At 49.9% G+C, this 17,769-nt stretch overlaps 2 protein-coding genes across 9 annotated transcripts; both read right to left on the reverse strand.

The window, feature by feature from the left end:
• Stoml2 (stomatin like 2) lies at window positions 1-3,623 on the reverse strand. Of its 2 annotated transcripts, none has more exons than XM_051187623.1 (10): window positions 3,465-3,623; window positions 3,103-3,240; window positions 2,517-2,616; window positions 2,323-2,381; window positions 1,976-2,077; window positions 1,695-1,829; window positions 1,239-1,383; window positions 1,010-1,089; window positions 663-791; window positions 1-275 (listed from the first exon to the last, which is right to left on the reverse strand). In XM_051187623.1, the coding sequence occupies exons 1-10, from the start codon at window positions 3,507-3,509 to the stop codon at window positions 147-149; spliced, it is 1,062 nt and encodes a 353-aa protein (XP_051043580.1). In that variant the 5' UTR covers window positions 3,510-3,623; the 3' UTR covers window positions 1-146. The 2 variants fall into 2 exon arrangements, with proteins under 2 accessions (XP_051043580.1, XP_051043581.1); XM_051187624.1 differs by having other exon boundaries at window positions 3,347-3,491.
• Window positions 3,624-4,536: 913 nt separating this feature from the next.
• On the reverse strand, window positions 4,537-17,531 carry Atosb (atos homolog B). Of its 7 annotated transcripts, none has more exons than XM_051187630.1 (9): window positions 17,413-17,531; window positions 8,877-9,020; window positions 7,670-8,637; window positions 7,102-7,160; window positions 6,813-6,918; window positions 6,527-6,685; window positions 6,240-6,308; window positions 5,971-6,146; window positions 4,537-5,848 (listed from the first exon to the last, which is right to left on the reverse strand). In XM_051187630.1, the coding sequence occupies exons 3-9, from the start codon at window positions 8,561-8,563 to the stop codon at window positions 5,695-5,697; spliced, it is 1,617 nt and encodes a 538-aa protein (XP_051043587.1). In that variant the 5' UTR covers window positions 8,564-8,637; window positions 8,877-9,020; window positions 17,413-17,531; the 3' UTR covers window positions 4,537-5,694. The 7 variants fall into 7 exon arrangements, with proteins under 7 accessions (XP_051043587.1, XP_051043583.1, XP_051043584.1 ...); XM_051187626.1 differs by lacking the exon at window positions 17,413-17,531 and adding an exon at window positions 16,953-17,081; XM_051187627.1 differs by lacking the exon at window positions 17,413-17,531 and adding an exon at window positions 16,911-17,041.
• Window positions 17,532-17,769: the final 238 nt, after the last annotated feature.

Here is a 17,769-nt window from a genome sequence, read left to right on the forward strand (position 1 = left end):
TTTCCAATTTGCCACTGATAAGTTTATTACATGATTATTATTAAGTTCAAATAAAAAAATAAAAACTAAAATTTTGGCAGGGAGGCTAGAGCCAGAATCTTGAGAGTATTGTTCCCTGACCCCCACTCCCTGGCCAAGCCGTGTCCTTAACTGAGCTTGACTCTACCCAATTCTTCAAGACTTGCATCTGTACTCTGGGCATCTCTGCTGCTCTTGCCAGAGTCCTGGGCTCCTGGAACTGGGGCTTTGGTGAGAGCCCCATATACACCCATGGCCTGAGGAGAGAGAGAGAGAGAGAGAGAGAGAGCGCCATGAGGACATTCTGCAGAAGCTCTGTCCCAAACTACTAAAAGGGGCTACTTGACTCCTCTGCTTCCTTTTCCCTCTTTCTTTCTGAGACAAGGTTGCATTATGGAGCCTAGAAAGGCCTCTAACTTGTGAACTTCCTGCATCTCCTCCTCAGTGCTGCTATTATAGCCATGCACCATCATACCCAGTCCCTTGGCTTTTCTTGTTCCTTCAAGTTTTCTAAGCTTTGCAGTCAATGACAAGAATCCTACAAACCATCACAGGTATCTGACACAGGTAGCTGAAGGAGTGGAAATTTTCCATTTTTAGCTCCCGACATTACTACTATATGCTTATCTTCCAAGAGCTCTAACCTGAGCCACCATACTTGTGACATCGCTGGGATTGGAGGGCAGTAGGACTGTGTTGGAATCCTTGGCAAGCTTGGAGAATGCACTGACATACTGCTCAGCCACAGTCAGTGAAGCTGCTGCATCTCCATTCTGTGGGCACAGGGGATAAAAATCAAAGGTCACACATTTGGAGAGAGAAGAGAAAGGTCAGGTTCCTGGAAAGGGGGTATACAGATCATAATATAAAATATAAAGCTCTCATCTGGTTTAATGGAGCCCACAATGTCAGGAACTACCCACAAGGACAGATAAGTGAAGCCCTTCCATTATCTATGGCTACCCCCCATTCCCACCCATCAGCCTCTCACATGTTGAGTCAAAGCCGAAGCCAGGATTCGAATTGCTTCAGCTTTAGCCTTGGCCTTGGCCAGAACTGCACTGGCCTCTCCTGGAAGAATTAAAAACAAAAACAAACAAACAAACAAAAAAACAGTTTGACCCATGAAATCAGAGTACCCCAAAGCTCCTGCCCCAGCAACTACCTTTAAAGACCCATGCTGTGTTCCTCCCTCAGCCTCTACGCTACTCACTGCTCACCTGTTGCCTGATTTATCTGTTCAGCCTTTTCTGCTTCGGAGGCCAGAATCTGGGCCTGTTTCTTCCCCTCTGCCACATTGATAGCTGACTCTCGTGTCCCTTCAGACTCTAGAACTGTGGCCCGTTTCCGCCGCTCTGCCTCTACCTGGAAGCCCCAATGATCCCCATCAAGAAGAAGCCAGGGGCCCTGGGCAGTGGTGGCACACACCTTTAATCCCAGCACTCAGGAGGCAGAGGCAGGCAGATCTCTGTGAGTTCCAGGCCAGCCTGGTCTATAGAGCGAGTTCCAGGAAAGCCAGGACTGTTTCACAGAGAAATCTGGTCTTAAAAAAAAAAAAAAAAAAAAAAAAAAAAGCCAGGGGAACCTCTAACCAGGACTTAAACTATATCTACCATCTTCCACAATAGGGGATTCTAGTCCCATTGGGATTGGAGGACCCAAATCCTGTCCCCCACCTGCATCTGCATAGACTCTTTCACCCGGGGTGGCACATGGATATCCTTGATCTCATAACGCAGGCAGCGGATACCCCAGTAGTCAGCAGCCTGGTTGATGGCATCCACAATGTTGGCATTCAGAGACTCCCGCTCCTAGAGAAAGATAAATGTGAGCAGCACAAGTCAATGTATCTATCAAGAGCCTAAATTGGGAAGGTCCCAGGCTAATCTTGATCTCCAGAAAAGATCTGAAAGGGCAAGGAATGTGCTCCCAAGTCCTCAAGCCCAGATCTGCTTACTCGAAAAACTTTGTCCAGAGAGAGTTTGCCAAGCTCCGATCTCATAGTTGTTTGAGCTAACTGGGTGACAGCATACTCAGGGTCTTCCACACCATAGCTTGCCTGAAAAAAGGCAGGTACAGGGTTAGAAATGAAGATACAGTTTGTTTGTTTTGGTTTTTCGAGTGGTTTATCTGTGGCTGCCCTGGAACTAGCTCTGTAGACTACGCTGGTCTCGAACTCAAGAGAGCCACCTGCCTCTGCCTCCCGAGTGCTGGGATTAAAGTTGTGTGCCACCACCGCCACTCGAAGAGACAAGATTTTAATGAGGGCAATTCAGAAGGCTGGGTAAAGCCAGGGGAAGGTACCTTGTAAGGATCCATAATACGCAAGTAAAGGACACCATCTATTTGCAGAGTTACATTATCTGCAGAAGCAAAAGAAAGAAAGGAGGGGGGCAGTCAGGCCTCTGTGTCCCACACAACTCTTTTTCCTAAGCCCTGGATCTATAGCAACCACATCCTAATGCACTCTGCACATCCCCATCACCCGTGTCTCTCACCTAGGGTCACAGCTGACTGCTCAGGAACATTGATGACAATTTCCTTGAGACTCTGCACATATCGGATTCGGTCTAATACAGGGATGAGGACATTCAAGCCCTAGGAAAAGAAGTTATGGATTCTCAAGAAAGTGGGAGAAAGTGAAATCTAAGCTAAGTCTGGAGTAAGCAGAATGTCACGTATGGAACATGCCCAGGAACGTGATAGCTCCTACCAAGACATGTCCTCAAAGGCTGAAGTGTCATTGATAGGTAAACCTAGGAACATAAGAATGAAAGACTAGGTCTCTGAATGTAAACAGAATGGGAGCCAGCAAGAATAGCCATCTTTAGACAGAGATATGGGAATGAGGGGATGGATAGATCCAAGAATGCAGCCTGTGGGATACTAGGGTAATTGGAAAGCAGTGAAACACGGATATGATGGTCAGGAGACCGGGCTCTGCCAGAATCGGTCCCTGCCAGGGATAGTCCCAGTTACTAGTCAAGAGGCAAAAGTGCAGACAGGCCCCAGGGAAGTCCCACTACACACGAGTAAGAGATTTGATCACTTGGCTGGCAGGAGGTAGGCAAAAGAGGTTCTCACAGGTTCCAGGATCCGGTGGAATCGGCCCATTCGCTCCACCACCCAGGCCTCCTGCTGAGGCACAAACAGTACCACGGTGTTTCGGGGCAGTCCAGAGGAGGCGCGGCGCGGAGCGCGGCCAGAAGCCTGCACGGAGCCCTGAAGAAAGGGGAGAATTGACTGAGGGCTCGGGGAGGAAACCACCTCTATTCGGAAGGCATCTCCCTAAATCGCGACCCCCAAGGATCCCCGGAGAATGACTCACGTGGGGACCATGACCTCTGACCCCAGTCCTTCCCCAAAGTTGGAATCCCGCTCCTTCCCAGCTGAGGACCCAGGTGATCTCTGTCCCGGGCCTCTGAAGAAGGTTGCCTCGTTCTCACCCTCAGCAAAAGGGCTCCAGTACCCCGCGCCGCGCGCGCCAGCATTTCCCACAGCCTCAGTGACCTCCGGAACCAACGAGAGGTGGAGCAGAGCGGCCTCTCCTGAAGCCTAAACCCGAGCCCTTCCTCCTGAAGTTCCACTCCGCCCGACGTACTTCCGGCGGCTCGTTCCACATTTTGCCCTCGCCCGCTCCCCCTTCCCCCACCCCCGCTTCGGTGTACTCAGCAGAGCGTACGTCAAAATGTTCCCTGGGAAACGTAGACTTTGAAGAGAGAGCCCGGGCTGCAAGTTTGTTCTGGTTCTCAAGAACCAAGAAGTTCCTAGGTATTGTAGTCGAAATTGAGGAAATATCCTGTACGGAAACTCCTCCCACCAAGTTTTGTACCCACAGCGGTGACTCAGTTTACTCACCAGCTCTTACCACTGCCCTAATCTGTCACCATAACGATCAATGGTTTGGCGCTGACTAGATGCCATGGTTGCCATAGTAACAGTCTTGGGTAGTCCTGCGGTTGTACTCAACCCTCCCACTGGGGACTGACCCCATTCCCGTTGTCATGGTAACCAGGAGGCCCAACTGTGCTTGATGGCGATTTTCCCTCTTCCTTCTTTTCCCGAAGCATCAACAGCTCTTTCCATGTTTCCTGAGCCATAAATTGCCAGGCGTGATCCCCTTACATACAGAGGCCAGCAAAGAGCCTCAGCCTTTCATTTTGTCTATAGCATGTCACCTTGCTCAGATCTCGGACACTCCAATACATCTTTTAAGTGGCCTGTATCATCTTTTTTTTTTTTTTTTCCCATATAAGGACACTGAGGTTCTGTAGGGCTAAAGTAACCCATGGAATTAGTGTAAGAATCCAGATCCTTCACTTTGCCCTCCTAGCCCCTAACCCCTTATATATATGTAGGAATAAGACTATACTCCAAGAATCAGCCTGGCCTAGCCTAAGATCCCATGGGTTTTAGCAGCCTGTTGCTTCCCCTTTAGAAGAGAGAACAATTCCAGCTCCAATTAAGCCCTATACCTTCATCCACATCCTCTGAACATAGAAAAACAGTAGAACGTAGTTCAAGTTTCCAAACAAGAATTTATTTTTTTCTAAAAAAAATGTACCAGGTACAATTTTTCCTGTTTTTGTTTTGTTTTGTTTTCAAGTTTCAGCAAATGCTTGTTCCCCTCAGCCAAGCCCCAACAGTTAAAAATTGAGGCTGGATCAGAGTTCTTGAGTGGGGGAATGGGGTAACTGGGAACCACATGACTGAATACAAGGGGCACCCCTCATCCCAGCTGAGGTAGGTGGGTCAGAGTCTGGTCAAGTGAGAGGAGGCTCCCCAGTCCTTAGGCCTGACTCTGTCCTTGGACACCTTCCTCAGTCAGGACCCCAAAGCAAGGAAACATAGGCAGGAGGAGAGGAACAACTGAGTCTGAAGCCCTAGGTGAGGGGTGGTTAAACCCCTGTGTTACACATACATGCACATTCTCTCTCTCTCTCTCTCTCTCTCTCTCTCTCACACACACACACACACACACACACACACACACACACCCCACACAAACCCAAGTTTGTGTGCATGCACATATTTGCATGGGCGCACACATATGCGCACATACATACATGCACACACAATTAGATTTCAAAGATGAATTGAAGGGTGGGGAAGGAAAAAGGAATAGAGAAAAACAAGGGAAACCGAGTCTGGCTAGTGACTCAGCTCCTCTGGAATAAGCTCTACCCTTAGCCACGGGAGAGCAGGTCTCCCTTGCCTGGACATCAGCGTCTTCAAGTCCTGAGGTTGGAGCAATATCTGAGAGTGGGGTGGTGCCAATCATCGGGTTTGGGAGGTCACCATGGCAATCCAATTTGAATAAATTATAAATTAAAAATAAATAAAATAATAAGTGGCCCCTGCCTAGGACAGGGAGGCAACACTGGCATTACTTGCCTAGGAACTTGGGACAATCTCAGGGTAGCTCTGGTTCCTCCCTACTACCTAAGCTGGCCTGGGAAACCCAAGGGAGGGGACAGGCACATGGAGTACCCAGAGTAGACAGGGTATGGAAGGATCAGAAGCTTTAAACACCCAAATAATCAATTTGGGTATGAGCGTGATGAGGACTTTAATTCAAGCCTGAAGGGGCTCTTGCCATTTCTCCACAGTTTACCCTGTCCAGGATGGAGCAGGATAGGTAGGCTCTGGGCCCACCTAGCGTCAGAATGATGGCAATCAGGGCAAAGGTGAATAACGTGGATTATGGGGGGCCTCAGTCACAGCCTGTAGTTCATAGGGGAGCCCCGTGTCCAGCTCCAGGCTCCGGCGGGAAAAAAGCAGGCGGATATCTCCATGCAGGCTTAAGCGGCCTGAGCGGGAGCTCCGGAACCTAGGGGAAGACAGCAGAAAGCAAGTTAGTATCCAGATGATTGAGAAGAAAGGAGAGATCCTGTCTGAGGGTAGGGAACAGATACCTGAACTTCCCCAGCACTCCCAGCATCCTGGGCTTACCTGAGGTGCAGCAAGTAGCAGAGGAGGCGGTGGGTGGGGCTAGCATTTCCCTCCTCACCTACAGGCACCAAAAAGAGGCGATGGCGCAGGAAGGTCATGTGGGCAGCAGGCATGTCCGAGAAGTCAAAGGTCACAAGGAACATCTTCACCACAGTCTGGTTGGGGTTAAATAAGGTCTGGGCACAAGACAGTCCAAGTCAGTAGGGTTTATGGATTGATTTTCCTCTCTTCCCACATCAACTCCCTCTGGGTACCACTCCCTCACTCACCACTTGGATGGTGCCCACCTTGGGCACACTGTAACCCTTCCTCCCCAGAGGATTCAGGTCCACAACACCCTAAGAAGATCATAATCCATTAGCCAAGGTAGGAACTAGAGAACACTAAATGCTGACTGCTCTATAATGTCTCCCCTTGGACTCAGCCCCACCCCATACTGGAGTTTTGCCCACCTGACCCTGACTAACTCCTAGAAGATCATGTAAGGAATACCTTTGGCCACCCTTCCTACCCCCAACCCCTCTGAGGTAACTTTGGGGTCAGTTCTATACCATACCAAGAAGGGGGCCGGGGCATTTTGCTCAGAAACATCAAAAAAGGTGACAATGACAGGCAGCGTGACATGCTGGGGACAGTAAGACCCACTGGCTCCAATCTCTGCAGTGAAGCCCTCAATGTGGCCAGATGGTGCAAAGCGTCCACGAAGCAATGATTCCTGGTATTAGGGTGGAGTAGACACAGTCTGAGAGTGATGCCAATTCTTCCTTTTGCCTATTTGAGCCACATTCTACCATTGAATCCCCTCCCAGGAACCCCTAATCACAAAGCCCAAGGGGAATTACCTCAAAGTTGCCCAGCAGGGTCCGGCTGACAGCAGGGGTAGGAAAGGGGGAGGCACTGGGAGGGCTCAGCAGGCCTGGCCCCTTCCGGAGGTTTCGAAGGGAGCTTCTGGTAAAAGGAGGGACACAGTGGGTGCGTTTGAGCATTCTGGGCAGTCCTGTTTCCAATAGTTGAACCCCACTCTTTGCTACAACCCAGAGATCCCTAATAAATATAATGTTGGAAAACATGACAGACTTCTTTCTGCCTTTGCTGTGATGGCCAGGGTAGAGGGAGAATCTGGTCACTTACAGCTTCAGGCGACGGGCACCTTTCAGCCTCCGCCCCATGGGACTGCAGTCTGCTGGGTCCTATGGTGAAAATATGGAGAAAACAGACTGCATGAAGACCACACATTTTGGGACAAGGACTTACTACAAGTTCTCTGAAGAACATCTCCATAGGTCTCCTCACCTTCATCTACACAAACGTCCACTTGAGAGTAGACGAGGGTACACCAGATGTGGTAACATATCCCTATAATCTTAGCACTTAGGAGGTAGAGGCAGGAGGATCCTTGGCCACATAGGGAGTTTGAAGTCATTCTAGGCTATTTGAGACCTTGTCTCAAAACAAAACCAGGAGACTACAGATACAGTTCAGTTGGTAGAATGTGTAGCATGCACACAGCCCTGGGTTCAATCTACAGCATCACATAAACTATGATGGAGGTGGCACATGCCTTGTGTAATCCTAACACTATACTTGGAAGGTGGAGAAGTTCAAGGTCATCTTTGTTAACCTAGGCTTGATATAAGACCCTGTCTCCAAAGAAAGAAAAATAAATAAATAAAACAGATGAACTCATCCACTGGCTTACCAAAACAGGCTCCTTGGGCCCAGGCAGCAGGTGGCTCCAGAAGGGTGTGGCTTTGGCATCAGAACTATTGGCAGCAAGAGGGCAGCCCAGGGTTCCCCGGCGCCTCCGAGGGGCTGGCCCCTCATCCTCAGAGCTGACATCCAGGGCTTCTCCAGCAGGCAGCAGCCTTCGCTTGGTGGGGCAGGGGCCTGGAGGTCCAGGGCCAGGGGGTGTGTGCTCGGGACTGTGTCCATTGGCAGTTCCAGGGGACTCCCTAGGCCAGGGACTGCTCCCGTTGCCCACCCTAGCCACTGGGCTCTTACCCTCTATTTGTGCAAGATTGTGCAAATCAGTGTCAAGTGTGTGCAGCTGGCCTGAAGGGGCTGGCCCTGGAGACTCCCCCAGGTACCCCTGTCCCCCTTGATCTGGGAAAGCCCAGTCTCTGATGTGCAAAGTATTGCAGGAAGTATTTGATGAGGGCCAGGGGGTACTCTGGGTCCCTGAAGTCCAAGGTGAGGTGGCATTACCTCCCTCTTCCACAACACAGAGGCCATGATGGGAGAAATGCTGGCTGGCCACACCCAGTCCCAGACCCAGTCCCTCTGGGCCCAACAGTCCCACAGTAGGTGGTTCTTCAGGGGGTAGTCCCTCTCTGGCCCCCAGCCCAGGGCCTCTCTTCAGCTCCCGGGAACCCTCAGTGGGAGGGGCCGGCCGCTTCAGAGCCCTAGGAGGCTCAGAGGCACCAGCTGAAGGGGAAAAGATGGATACCTGGTAGACCCCGGGGGATGTCGCCCCCCCTGCTGGGCTGTAGCCCATGAGCAGGCCACCCTGGAGGGTCCCCTGTCTGACTGGAGGCTGTGAAGGGCCAGCCTCTGGCTCTGAGGATGGAGAGAGCTCCGTCTGCACGTGGCGCATGAAGCCCCCCTTGGTCAGGGGGGGCCCCCCACACGGCCTTTATGCTGGGCCTGGGCTGGGGGGCCTGGGGACATCTGTAAAAAAGAAAAGCAGGTCAGGGGAATCAAGCAAGGAGTTCTCTTTCTTCCAGCTGGCTTTCAGACCCTCCCCTATCCTCAACAGGTGACCTTGAGTAGTTTGTGGAGGTAAAGTTGTCCAATGCCAGAACAGATTAATGGAATTCAGAGACTACTCTCAGACTTCCAGAGAAGGGACATGTTTAGCTCCAGATTCTTACTGAACTTGCTATACCCTCCTTCTTCCTGGAAATTACCCCGATGAAGAAGCTTCAAGACCAGGCGTGTGTCCCCTCTTCCGGTCTGATGCCTTGTCCCTCTAGCTTGCAGTCTGGTCCATGCCCACTGCACTGGCAAGGTGACTGCCACCATTCCGTGCAGCTCCCGGGCTCAGCTGGACCCTGAAAGAAAAGAGAAAATATAAGCCAGGATCCCGGAAGCTAATGGTAAAAGTTCCTCCACTAATGTGAGCTAATGTATTAGCACATACACCAAGACACCCTCCCACTTTGTGACAAGCTCTTCAGAAACAGAAGAGGCAGGCTTGAGACCCAGGGCCCAGCTAGGAGACTTGGGCTACCTGAAGAGTCAACAGAGAAGCAACGAGTGGAGGCAAGATGAACCATTTGTCAGGGTCATTCTCTTGGGAACTGGCCCTGAATGATAGGGGATGAAATGCCCCAAAAGATCAGAGAGATACCATGTCAGCTAGTAGGTGCACAGGGCAATAATTTACCTCTCTTACTCAAGGACATCCAGTTACACAACTCACCTCCATATGTCTACCCATAGGGGCAAGTGCCACCCAAGAGTGCTATGGGCAGAGGTCACGCAGGTAGTTACACCTCATCACACAACTACAAACCTCAAATCAGCTCCAAGCCAGGCCTTCATATCTGAAATCCCAGCTGCCCCCAGCAATCTGTCTTCTTAACAAGAGGAAAGAAATCCAACCAAAAACAAGTGGTAGGAGGCGAGAACATGCTCAGAAGGTATTTTCTAGTTCTCACCCCTCCCCCCCTTCAAGGCCCTGCAAACCAGAGATAAGGAGGCAGTGCACAGTGGACTGGAAACAGGAGAATCTCTCCATGCCCTTCCCCCAGTGCACAACCAATACCCAAAAAAACTAAACTATTTATTTGCTGAACAAAAAGTGGTCTTCATGGACCAGAAACCAGTATTACAGTAATGAGACTGTCAAGCTGAGGGCCAGCTGTCCCCACTGTCATCCTTAGCTGGTCAGCAGCCTGTCAGTACTTCCAACCACAGTGCCCTTTAGCATAATGCTAGAGGCTGAGGCAGGAGGATCTTGCATTTAAGACTGGTCTAGCTACATTTTTAGGTTCTCCCTCAAAATCAAACAAACCAAATAACAACAACAAAAGAAACAAAATCCAGGTTACAGCCAGCCTCCACTACACCAGGGAATTCAAGTTCAGCTGGGATTACAAGAGACCCTATCTCAAACCAAACCAAACCAAAAGAACAACAAACAAGCTGGGCGGTGGTGGGGCATACTTTTAATCCCAGCACTCAGGAGGCAGAGGCAGGTGGATCTCTAAGTTCCAGGACTATCAGGGTTACACAGAAGCCAAACCTCAAAAGAGAGAAAGGAAGGGAGGGAGGGAGGAAGGGAGGGAGGAAGGAGAGACAGCAAGAAAACAAACACACAAAACAAAATACTCTTCCCCAATCCTTTTCCTTGGATAGACATGAGACTTCCATATGAGAGTGTCATTACTAATAATACTTTTGCTTACTTCTGATCATGTCAGGCCTGAGGACAGGCCCAATTTTAAACTCAGGAGAAACACACAACACAAGACTCAAAAAAGCCTCAAAGCTGGCCCTAGTGATCTGGGCAGCAGTTCTGACAGTGCAGAGGAAGCATGAGGTTAATTGTACAGGGAGCATTGCAACAGCAGATGTGGTGGTAGGAGGCAGAGAGAAAGGAGACATTTACACTTAGGGACTGAAAAGCTCTCCTACGTCAGAGGCTCCCATCATCACAGGCCACACTTTCCCATTTCACCAGGCCCTCTTTAAAACTGAGATCCTAAGACTATTCTGGTCCTTTCTGGTGGGTGAGATGGCTGGAAAGGGGAGAGCATTAATAATGGCAGTGTTGTAAGAGAGTACAACCTGTTCTCGTTTCTTCCCCTCCTATTCTTAAAGTTCAAGGTCTTAAAGTTCAAGAAGGGCATTTTCCTTAGCACCCCAATTTCCAGGTCAACTCAGTTAGCCTCCTGAGTCTTTGCCTCAAGGAAGCCAGGTGATGACATGATGCTCTACTTGACCCCAGCATGCCTGGCATCTGCTCATTAACCCAGAGCCTATTAGTTCCCTCCCTGTCAGAAGACGCTCTAAGACTCACTCCTCTGCCACCCAGCCAGTCTAGCTTTAGACCATGGCTTCAAGCTGACTCATGGGGCAGGACTGCAGGGAGGGGGGCCAGGCCAGGATAAGCCAAACCTCACCCTCCATGCAGGGGATGGGCAGCAGCTGGCATTAAACAGCTGTGCCAGACTGGCTGCCAAGGACTACAGCTCCCAACATGCCGAGAAAAGGTCAGCAAAAACAACAAGTCCCAGAATACCATGAGGTCTGTACCCTCAGATACTAGTTAGGCCGGGGAGGTGGGAGAGGTTCTGGTATAGGAAGAATACCTAGGCTCATTTTCTCCTTCCCTTCAGTGTTCAAGATGCCCATTTTACTCTGACTAAGGAGTGTTACAGAAAGAATTCCTATCCATGTGTTTTCCACTCTTACCCTATGCTGCTCACTGCTGTACATCTTGTCCTCACACATGTCTATACACGCTACGGTAACTGTTCCTAAGACCACCACTGTGAGTAGGAAGGTCAATCTGCTTTCACCCTCCCTCTGGCGCCTGGCCTAGAGCCCTTCACCCTTACTTAATAGAGAGGGAGCAGACCTCAGCAACCCCTCCAAACTCAAATGGGTAGACTCACCTTGGCTCCTGGACTCCTTGTTCTGGACGATCCCCCACCCCTTGTTTAACCTCCCAGGTCGGTTCTCACTCCCTTCCTCTTCACAACCTGGGACAGGCCCCATGCCCTGCAGAAGCTTTGGAGATCTGCACCTTCAACCTAGTACACACTCACCCCGCTCCCAAATTGGCTCCGCTGCGGTGGCCGCTGCTCCGGGCCCTTCCGTCCCGTCCCGTCCCGTCCCGGTCCCTCCCCTCGGATAACCAGTCCCCCTGCTACGGGCCCCCAACCCAGACAAAGGGTGGCTTAGGCTGAGAGCCTTGCTCTTGCTTGGTTCTTCTCTGATCAGCTTCGTGTGCAACACTAGCGGGCCCTGGCGTCCGAAGCCCCTCTAGCCGCTGTTGCACCCCTCCCCGCGACGGTCCCTCCCCGGGGCCGCCCCGGCTCCGCGCCGCAGACTCCGCTGCCCCTCTGACTCACAGGCCATTTCCTACCAGCTGATGGGGCCGCCCGCCCCGCCCAGCGCCCGGCCACCCCCGCCACTGCGACCACGACCGCCACGCCCCCCTCAGACCACACCCCCCCAGGCAACAACTATGCTCATTGGCTCAGTGGAGGCCAGCCTCTCAGCAACCTCAAGTGTGAGTCACGCCTTCTCCAAGGGGCGCTCGTCAATTGGTCCACATAAGGGCAGGCCTACCCAATGTTGCCCCGCCCACATTTTTAACCCTTTTTCTGTCCTAGTCCCAAGTAATTCTCTGCCCTGCCATTTAACCCCCTTCAGACTTCGTCCTCTCACGTCTCAACAAATGTTTCTCCTCCACCCTTCCTGTTCTGAGAGGTAAATAAGAAGGAAGCTCCAAGGCTTTTACTGATACAGCTCAACAATTTCCAAACTCAGCCTATTCTCATACCAAACCCAACCCTAGATATCCCCAAGCCTATTCACCTTTCCCAGCATTCCTAAACACAGCTCCAAGTGTGAGAGAGGGTTGTTGCTATTCAGTAAGCTTCCTACAGGTCAGAGAGGGGAAAAAAAAAATACCTAACGTTGGTTGTACCTTATCTCTGTCCATACTGAAAGATGGCCTTCATACTTTTTTTTTTTTTTTTTTTTTTTTTTTTTCTTTGTTAGAGACCCCGGGGAGCACCAGAAACAGAAATACATTTAAATTTCAGGGACTCTGGGCTTATTTCCTTGTATCTTGAAACCCTTCTTGGATTGGGCTTTGAAGCACATACTGCTCTGTTTGGGGAAGCAAGCATCCTAAGAAATGAGCTAGAAGGGCTTCCGCACAGAGCAACTCCTGACATCAAGCTCATCTTCATGACTCACAGCTCCCTCGAAACTCACCAACCTCCCCCTGAGTCACCGGGCCCCAGGCCCAACCCAGATCCAGCCAAATTAAGTGGCATCCCTAACCTTTGCCCTCTGGCTCTGTAAATAACCAGGGTGGAATCTTTGCAAGAACTGGGCATTCACAGACACATTTTAGAGGCACTGCTCTGGAGATAACCTAAGAAAATGAATAGCCTTGTCTACCTTGTCCTCTGAACTTAACAGCGAGTCAGACAGGTTGTCTCCAAATCAGACCTTTCCTCCCAGTCACAGTAACAGGAAACAAACGCCAGAACCAAAAGAAGTAAAATTCATTCCTTCATAGTCTAAAGGCCCAAAGTCCTTTTCTGCCTTACCCATGCTATGAGCTCCCCAGGACCATCAGTTATGACTGCACTGTAAAAAGAGACCCCCCCCCATTTCCTCACCGAGTTCTACAATTAGATACAGCAAACAACAGTTTTCTAGGATTCTTTCTCCTTTCCTCTGATGAGAAAGAAGCCCCCTAAAAATAACCCAGTTCCCTAAGATTAACTTCCCTGCAGCAAGCAGCCAGATTAAAAAAAAAGAAAGAAAGAAAAGAAATTGTCAAAGTCCTAACAGTTGCAGAATATCAATGTGAGAACCTATTCACCTTAGTAAAGCTCACTAGGAAGCCAAAAAAGAGACATAGACCATTTTAGGAAAACCCTTAGCAACTCTACCTTGTTCTTCTGTCTTACTATACTATACTTTCAATCCTCAGTTTTGTACAAAAAGCAGGGTGATACTCAAAGAGTCAGGATCAAAAATATTCCAGGCCGCAGTATGCCCTGGGGAGAGTAGCATGGTTCAGTCATGCATGAGGTCATACCTAGCTCACTAAACCCTTAGCTTGCATTTTTGTTGTTGTTTCGATTTTTAGAGCCAAGATTTTTCTGTGTAACCTAGGGTGACCTTGAACTCACAATCCTCTTGCCTTAGCTTCCAGAAGGTTAGAATTATAGGTTATTGGGTGTTTTGTTTGTTGTTTTTGCTTTGTTTCTTTGAGATAGGGTATCCAGCTAAAACTGGATTTAACTCTGGTAATCTCTTGCCTCTGCCTCTGGAGTGCTGGGATTACACATGTGTGTCACTAGATACAGCCTGACTTTTAAAAAAAGGTTATATTATTATTATTATTTTATTATTATTATTATTATTATTACGCGCACGCACGTGTGTGTGTGTGTGTGTGTGTGTGTGTGTGTGTGTGTGTGTGTAGCTTTGACTGTTCTAGAACTCTGTAGACCAGACTGGCTTCAAAGTCATTGAAGACAGGCTGATCTCTGTGAGTTTTAGGCCAGCCTGGCCTACATATGGAGCTCTAGGCTAGCCAAGGCTACAGAGTAAGACCATCTCTTTCAAAAACTATTTCCTTCATTTATTTCTATTATTATTATTGTGTGTGTATGACATGTGAGGGTAGATCAGAGGAAAATTTGGTGAATTCCATTCTCTCCTTTTACCATGAGGTCAAGGAGAGAAATCAGGTCATAGGCTTGCACAGCAAACACTTTTATAAGCCAATTCACCTTACTGCCCACCCCCCCTTTTTAAATAAATAGCACCTATCACTAGCTTACTTCTTTTTTGGGGGGGGGTTGGGTTGTTTTGTTTTTTGAGACACGGTTTCTCTTTGTATCTCTGGTTGTCCTAGAACTTGTTCTATAAACCAGGCTGGCCTCAAACTCACAGAGATCCACCTGCCTCTGCCTTCTGAGTGCTGGGATTAAAGGCACATACCTCAACTTAATTTCTCACAAGCATACACATAGGTTTGTTTTTTGTTTTTCTTTCTTTTACTTCTTATTGGAAGCTCCATGAGAACAGCAATTCCTTTCTTCATACTAACATTCTCAGAGTCTGGCACATAATAGCTATTCAATAAAATTTGGTGAAGAAAACAGTGAGCCCAGATACTGAACAGCAATTTGAGAACTTGGATCTTAACTCCTGTTCTTTCACTAAACAGCCTTAGGAACTGGTTTCTTTGACCACAAATTTGCAGACTTAAAATGTGAGGTTTCTAGCTGGGTTTGGTGGGGTGTGTCTATAATTCCAACATTTGGGAGATGGACACAGAAAGATTAGGAGTTTAAAGTCATCATCAGCTACATTGTGAGTCTGAGGATGGCCTGGGTTACTTGAAACCCTGTCCCCAAGCCCCCCTTCCAAAAGGAAAAAACAAAACAAAACAAAACAAAAACAAAAAACAGACAAATAACTAAAATAAGGATTCCATTAAATAATGACCATTGAGAACATCTACAACCCTGGTCTTATAACCCTAACAGCTAATATTCAGTCATGTCCATCACAGAGGATGGGCTCAAGCAACTGAATTCCCTGCTGCTAGAACCTAAGCAAAAGGCTAGATACTCAGCATAGCAAACTGGTGGCTTTTCTCTTTATGCCCCACCCACTCACACAAAATGCCCTAGCCCAGAGGAAGCTTGAATGCCTCTGCCCTAGGCCCGCCCCTTTCTGATAGAGAGTGTCTGGGAAGCAGTGTTGCCATAGAAATCAGTGCCTCCTCAAAAGGCTTCAGCCTGCCCTTCTTTACCCCACCCTACCCCATGGCTTTGTCTGTCTGGAGCACCCCTCCCTTCCAGCCAGGCTCTCAGCAACTGGGTAGCTGTGTGAGAAGGCTGGCTCGGGGCCCCTTTCAGCAACACTGTCACACTCATTCAGTCATGGTGTGAAAAGCAGCCCTTTCCCACCCTTCCCAAGCCAATCTAGAGGCAAAAAGAACAGTGGCACCACATCCAGCCTCCCACTTCCTGTTCCAAACCCAGAGTGGAGGGAGCCATTCTCTCCTTATCCTCTTGCTGGGTTAGAACCTTTTATTCCTTCCCAGGTCAGACTTACCACAGTGGCCCACCTTTCAAAGCACACAGGGCCTTCACTACTGCTGAGCATTTCTTCTAGAGAACCCCCAGAATTTCTGAGGAGCCTATGATTTTTCCCCACCCAGGAAAGGACAAAGGGAGAGAAACCAATTTCTCTGGCAAGAGGTAAAATGTGGCTACCAGTCACTTAGGATTCCCTGGCAGAGACATAGCAATGTGGTGGGATCTGAGCCTCCATGTTGGGCACCAGGGTCTCTGACCATTAAGTACAAAGTCTAGAACAGGTCATAGATCCTAGACTGTCAAGAAGCAGGCCAGGCCCAGTGTGAGGAAGGAAGTGGGAAATGAGCACACCCAGAGCATAAGGGCAGGGCAGGGGGTGGGGTGGGGTGGGCAGAGACCAAAGCAGGCTTCTGTAGGAACAGGAACTAGGTTGAGGATTGACAGGAACCCAGTGACAGAAGGGTCCCCAGAGGCTCTAGTGGGGGAAGGTATCCTAGCTTCAGCTAGACAGATTCAAAGTAGGATAAAGACACCGTCACACAAACTCCTGTGACAAGTAGGGCCTGCCTGCTCTCTGTGTACCCATGCCAGAAGGTGTGGTTGGGAGCTCAGCATCCAGTAGCACTACATTGGTTTCTTGTTCTATTAAGTTCAGCACCCTCACTCCTAGAATACAGACCACAAATGTCTTCCTGGAGTCCCTACAGTGGAGTAGAATGTGGCTTTCTAAAAGTTGCGGGGGGGGGGCGCTACAACTCCAACCTGTCGTATAGTACCCCACAGCCCATCTCCTCTTTCTCTGCACAACCCCTACTCTCCCATACATTGGACCACCAGCCATTTTCCATCACATAAACCTCCCATTCTCTCGACGTTCCTCCAAATCGCTCAAGAATCTCCTCTAATCTACCACATCAGACAGCGATCCCTTTCCCTAACCCTAACCTCCCACTTTCACAAAGCACTCCCGCCCTTCCCCCACAACAGCCCCTAGAGAATGCACCTCCTTGCTCACACATTGATCCCCTAGCTACTCCCCCAATTCCGCATCCTCCACTCCAGAACAACAATCTCCAAATTCTTTTCTTCACTAACGGTGGTCCCTACTTCAGGCCTGCCCAAGCTCACCCTCGGCCTCGTCTCCCTTTCCACGCGCACCCCGCCCCACACCTGTAGTTCCGTGGGTCCTGATGCACTTGAGAATGTAGTAGATAGGGGCAGTGACTGAGCAGCCCTAGCTGCAGCCTGGGCCTGTACACCTCTTCCCTTGGGTCCGAGCCCCGCCCCCGCAACGCCCCGGCCCACCCTCTCCCTTGTCCCAGCTCCCACCTTCCCCGGGTTTGTCCCCCTTGCCCCGGTTCTTTAATCCCTAAAACTCCTCCTCTGCAACCCAAACCACGCCCCTTAATGACCCCGCCCTCTTCGTCTTCTTTGCATTACCCCAGGATCCTCTGCTTTCTTGAGGCGCCACCCCCTGACTCCCTCCCCCTTTTGATTTCTTCGCCTTTCGTCAGGACCCACCCCTTAGATTACAGCCTGTTGGAACTCTTTCCAGGTCCCTTTCACGTGAACACTGTGCCCTCTGACTGTAGTAACTTTTATCCCCCGCCCCTTCTCCCGCCTCCCTCACCAGGGCACACACGCTCCTTGGCCCCGGTCGGCTGGCTGTGATTGGCGGCGGCGGCCCCAACAGATGACGGAGGAGACAAAGTGATGGCTGCAGGTCGTCTGAGGTCCCACCCCGGCCACGTGCGGCTTCTGTGATGACAGGTCCAGGAGGGTGGGGCTTTGCCTGACCAGCTACAACCCCAAAATGACCAGATCCGGCCGCGGGTGGGGAGACAGCTCTAGTCAAAACTCAATAAACACTCCTTTTCTAGGTTCCTCTCTCTTCCCCTCCCCTTTCCTCCCGTTCTCCCCTTTCTTCTTTTCCTTTAAGAGTCCCTTTTACTGTAAACTAGCCTCTAACTCTGTTCTGCCTCTTCCC

Source organism: Phodopus roborovskii, unplaced genomic scaffold (assembly GCF_943737965.1).
Source record: "Phodopus roborovskii unplaced genomic scaffold, PHOROB, whole genome shotgun sequence".
Taxonomy (NCBI): Eukaryota; Metazoa; Chordata; class Mammalia; order Rodentia; family Cricetidae; genus Phodopus; species Phodopus roborovskii.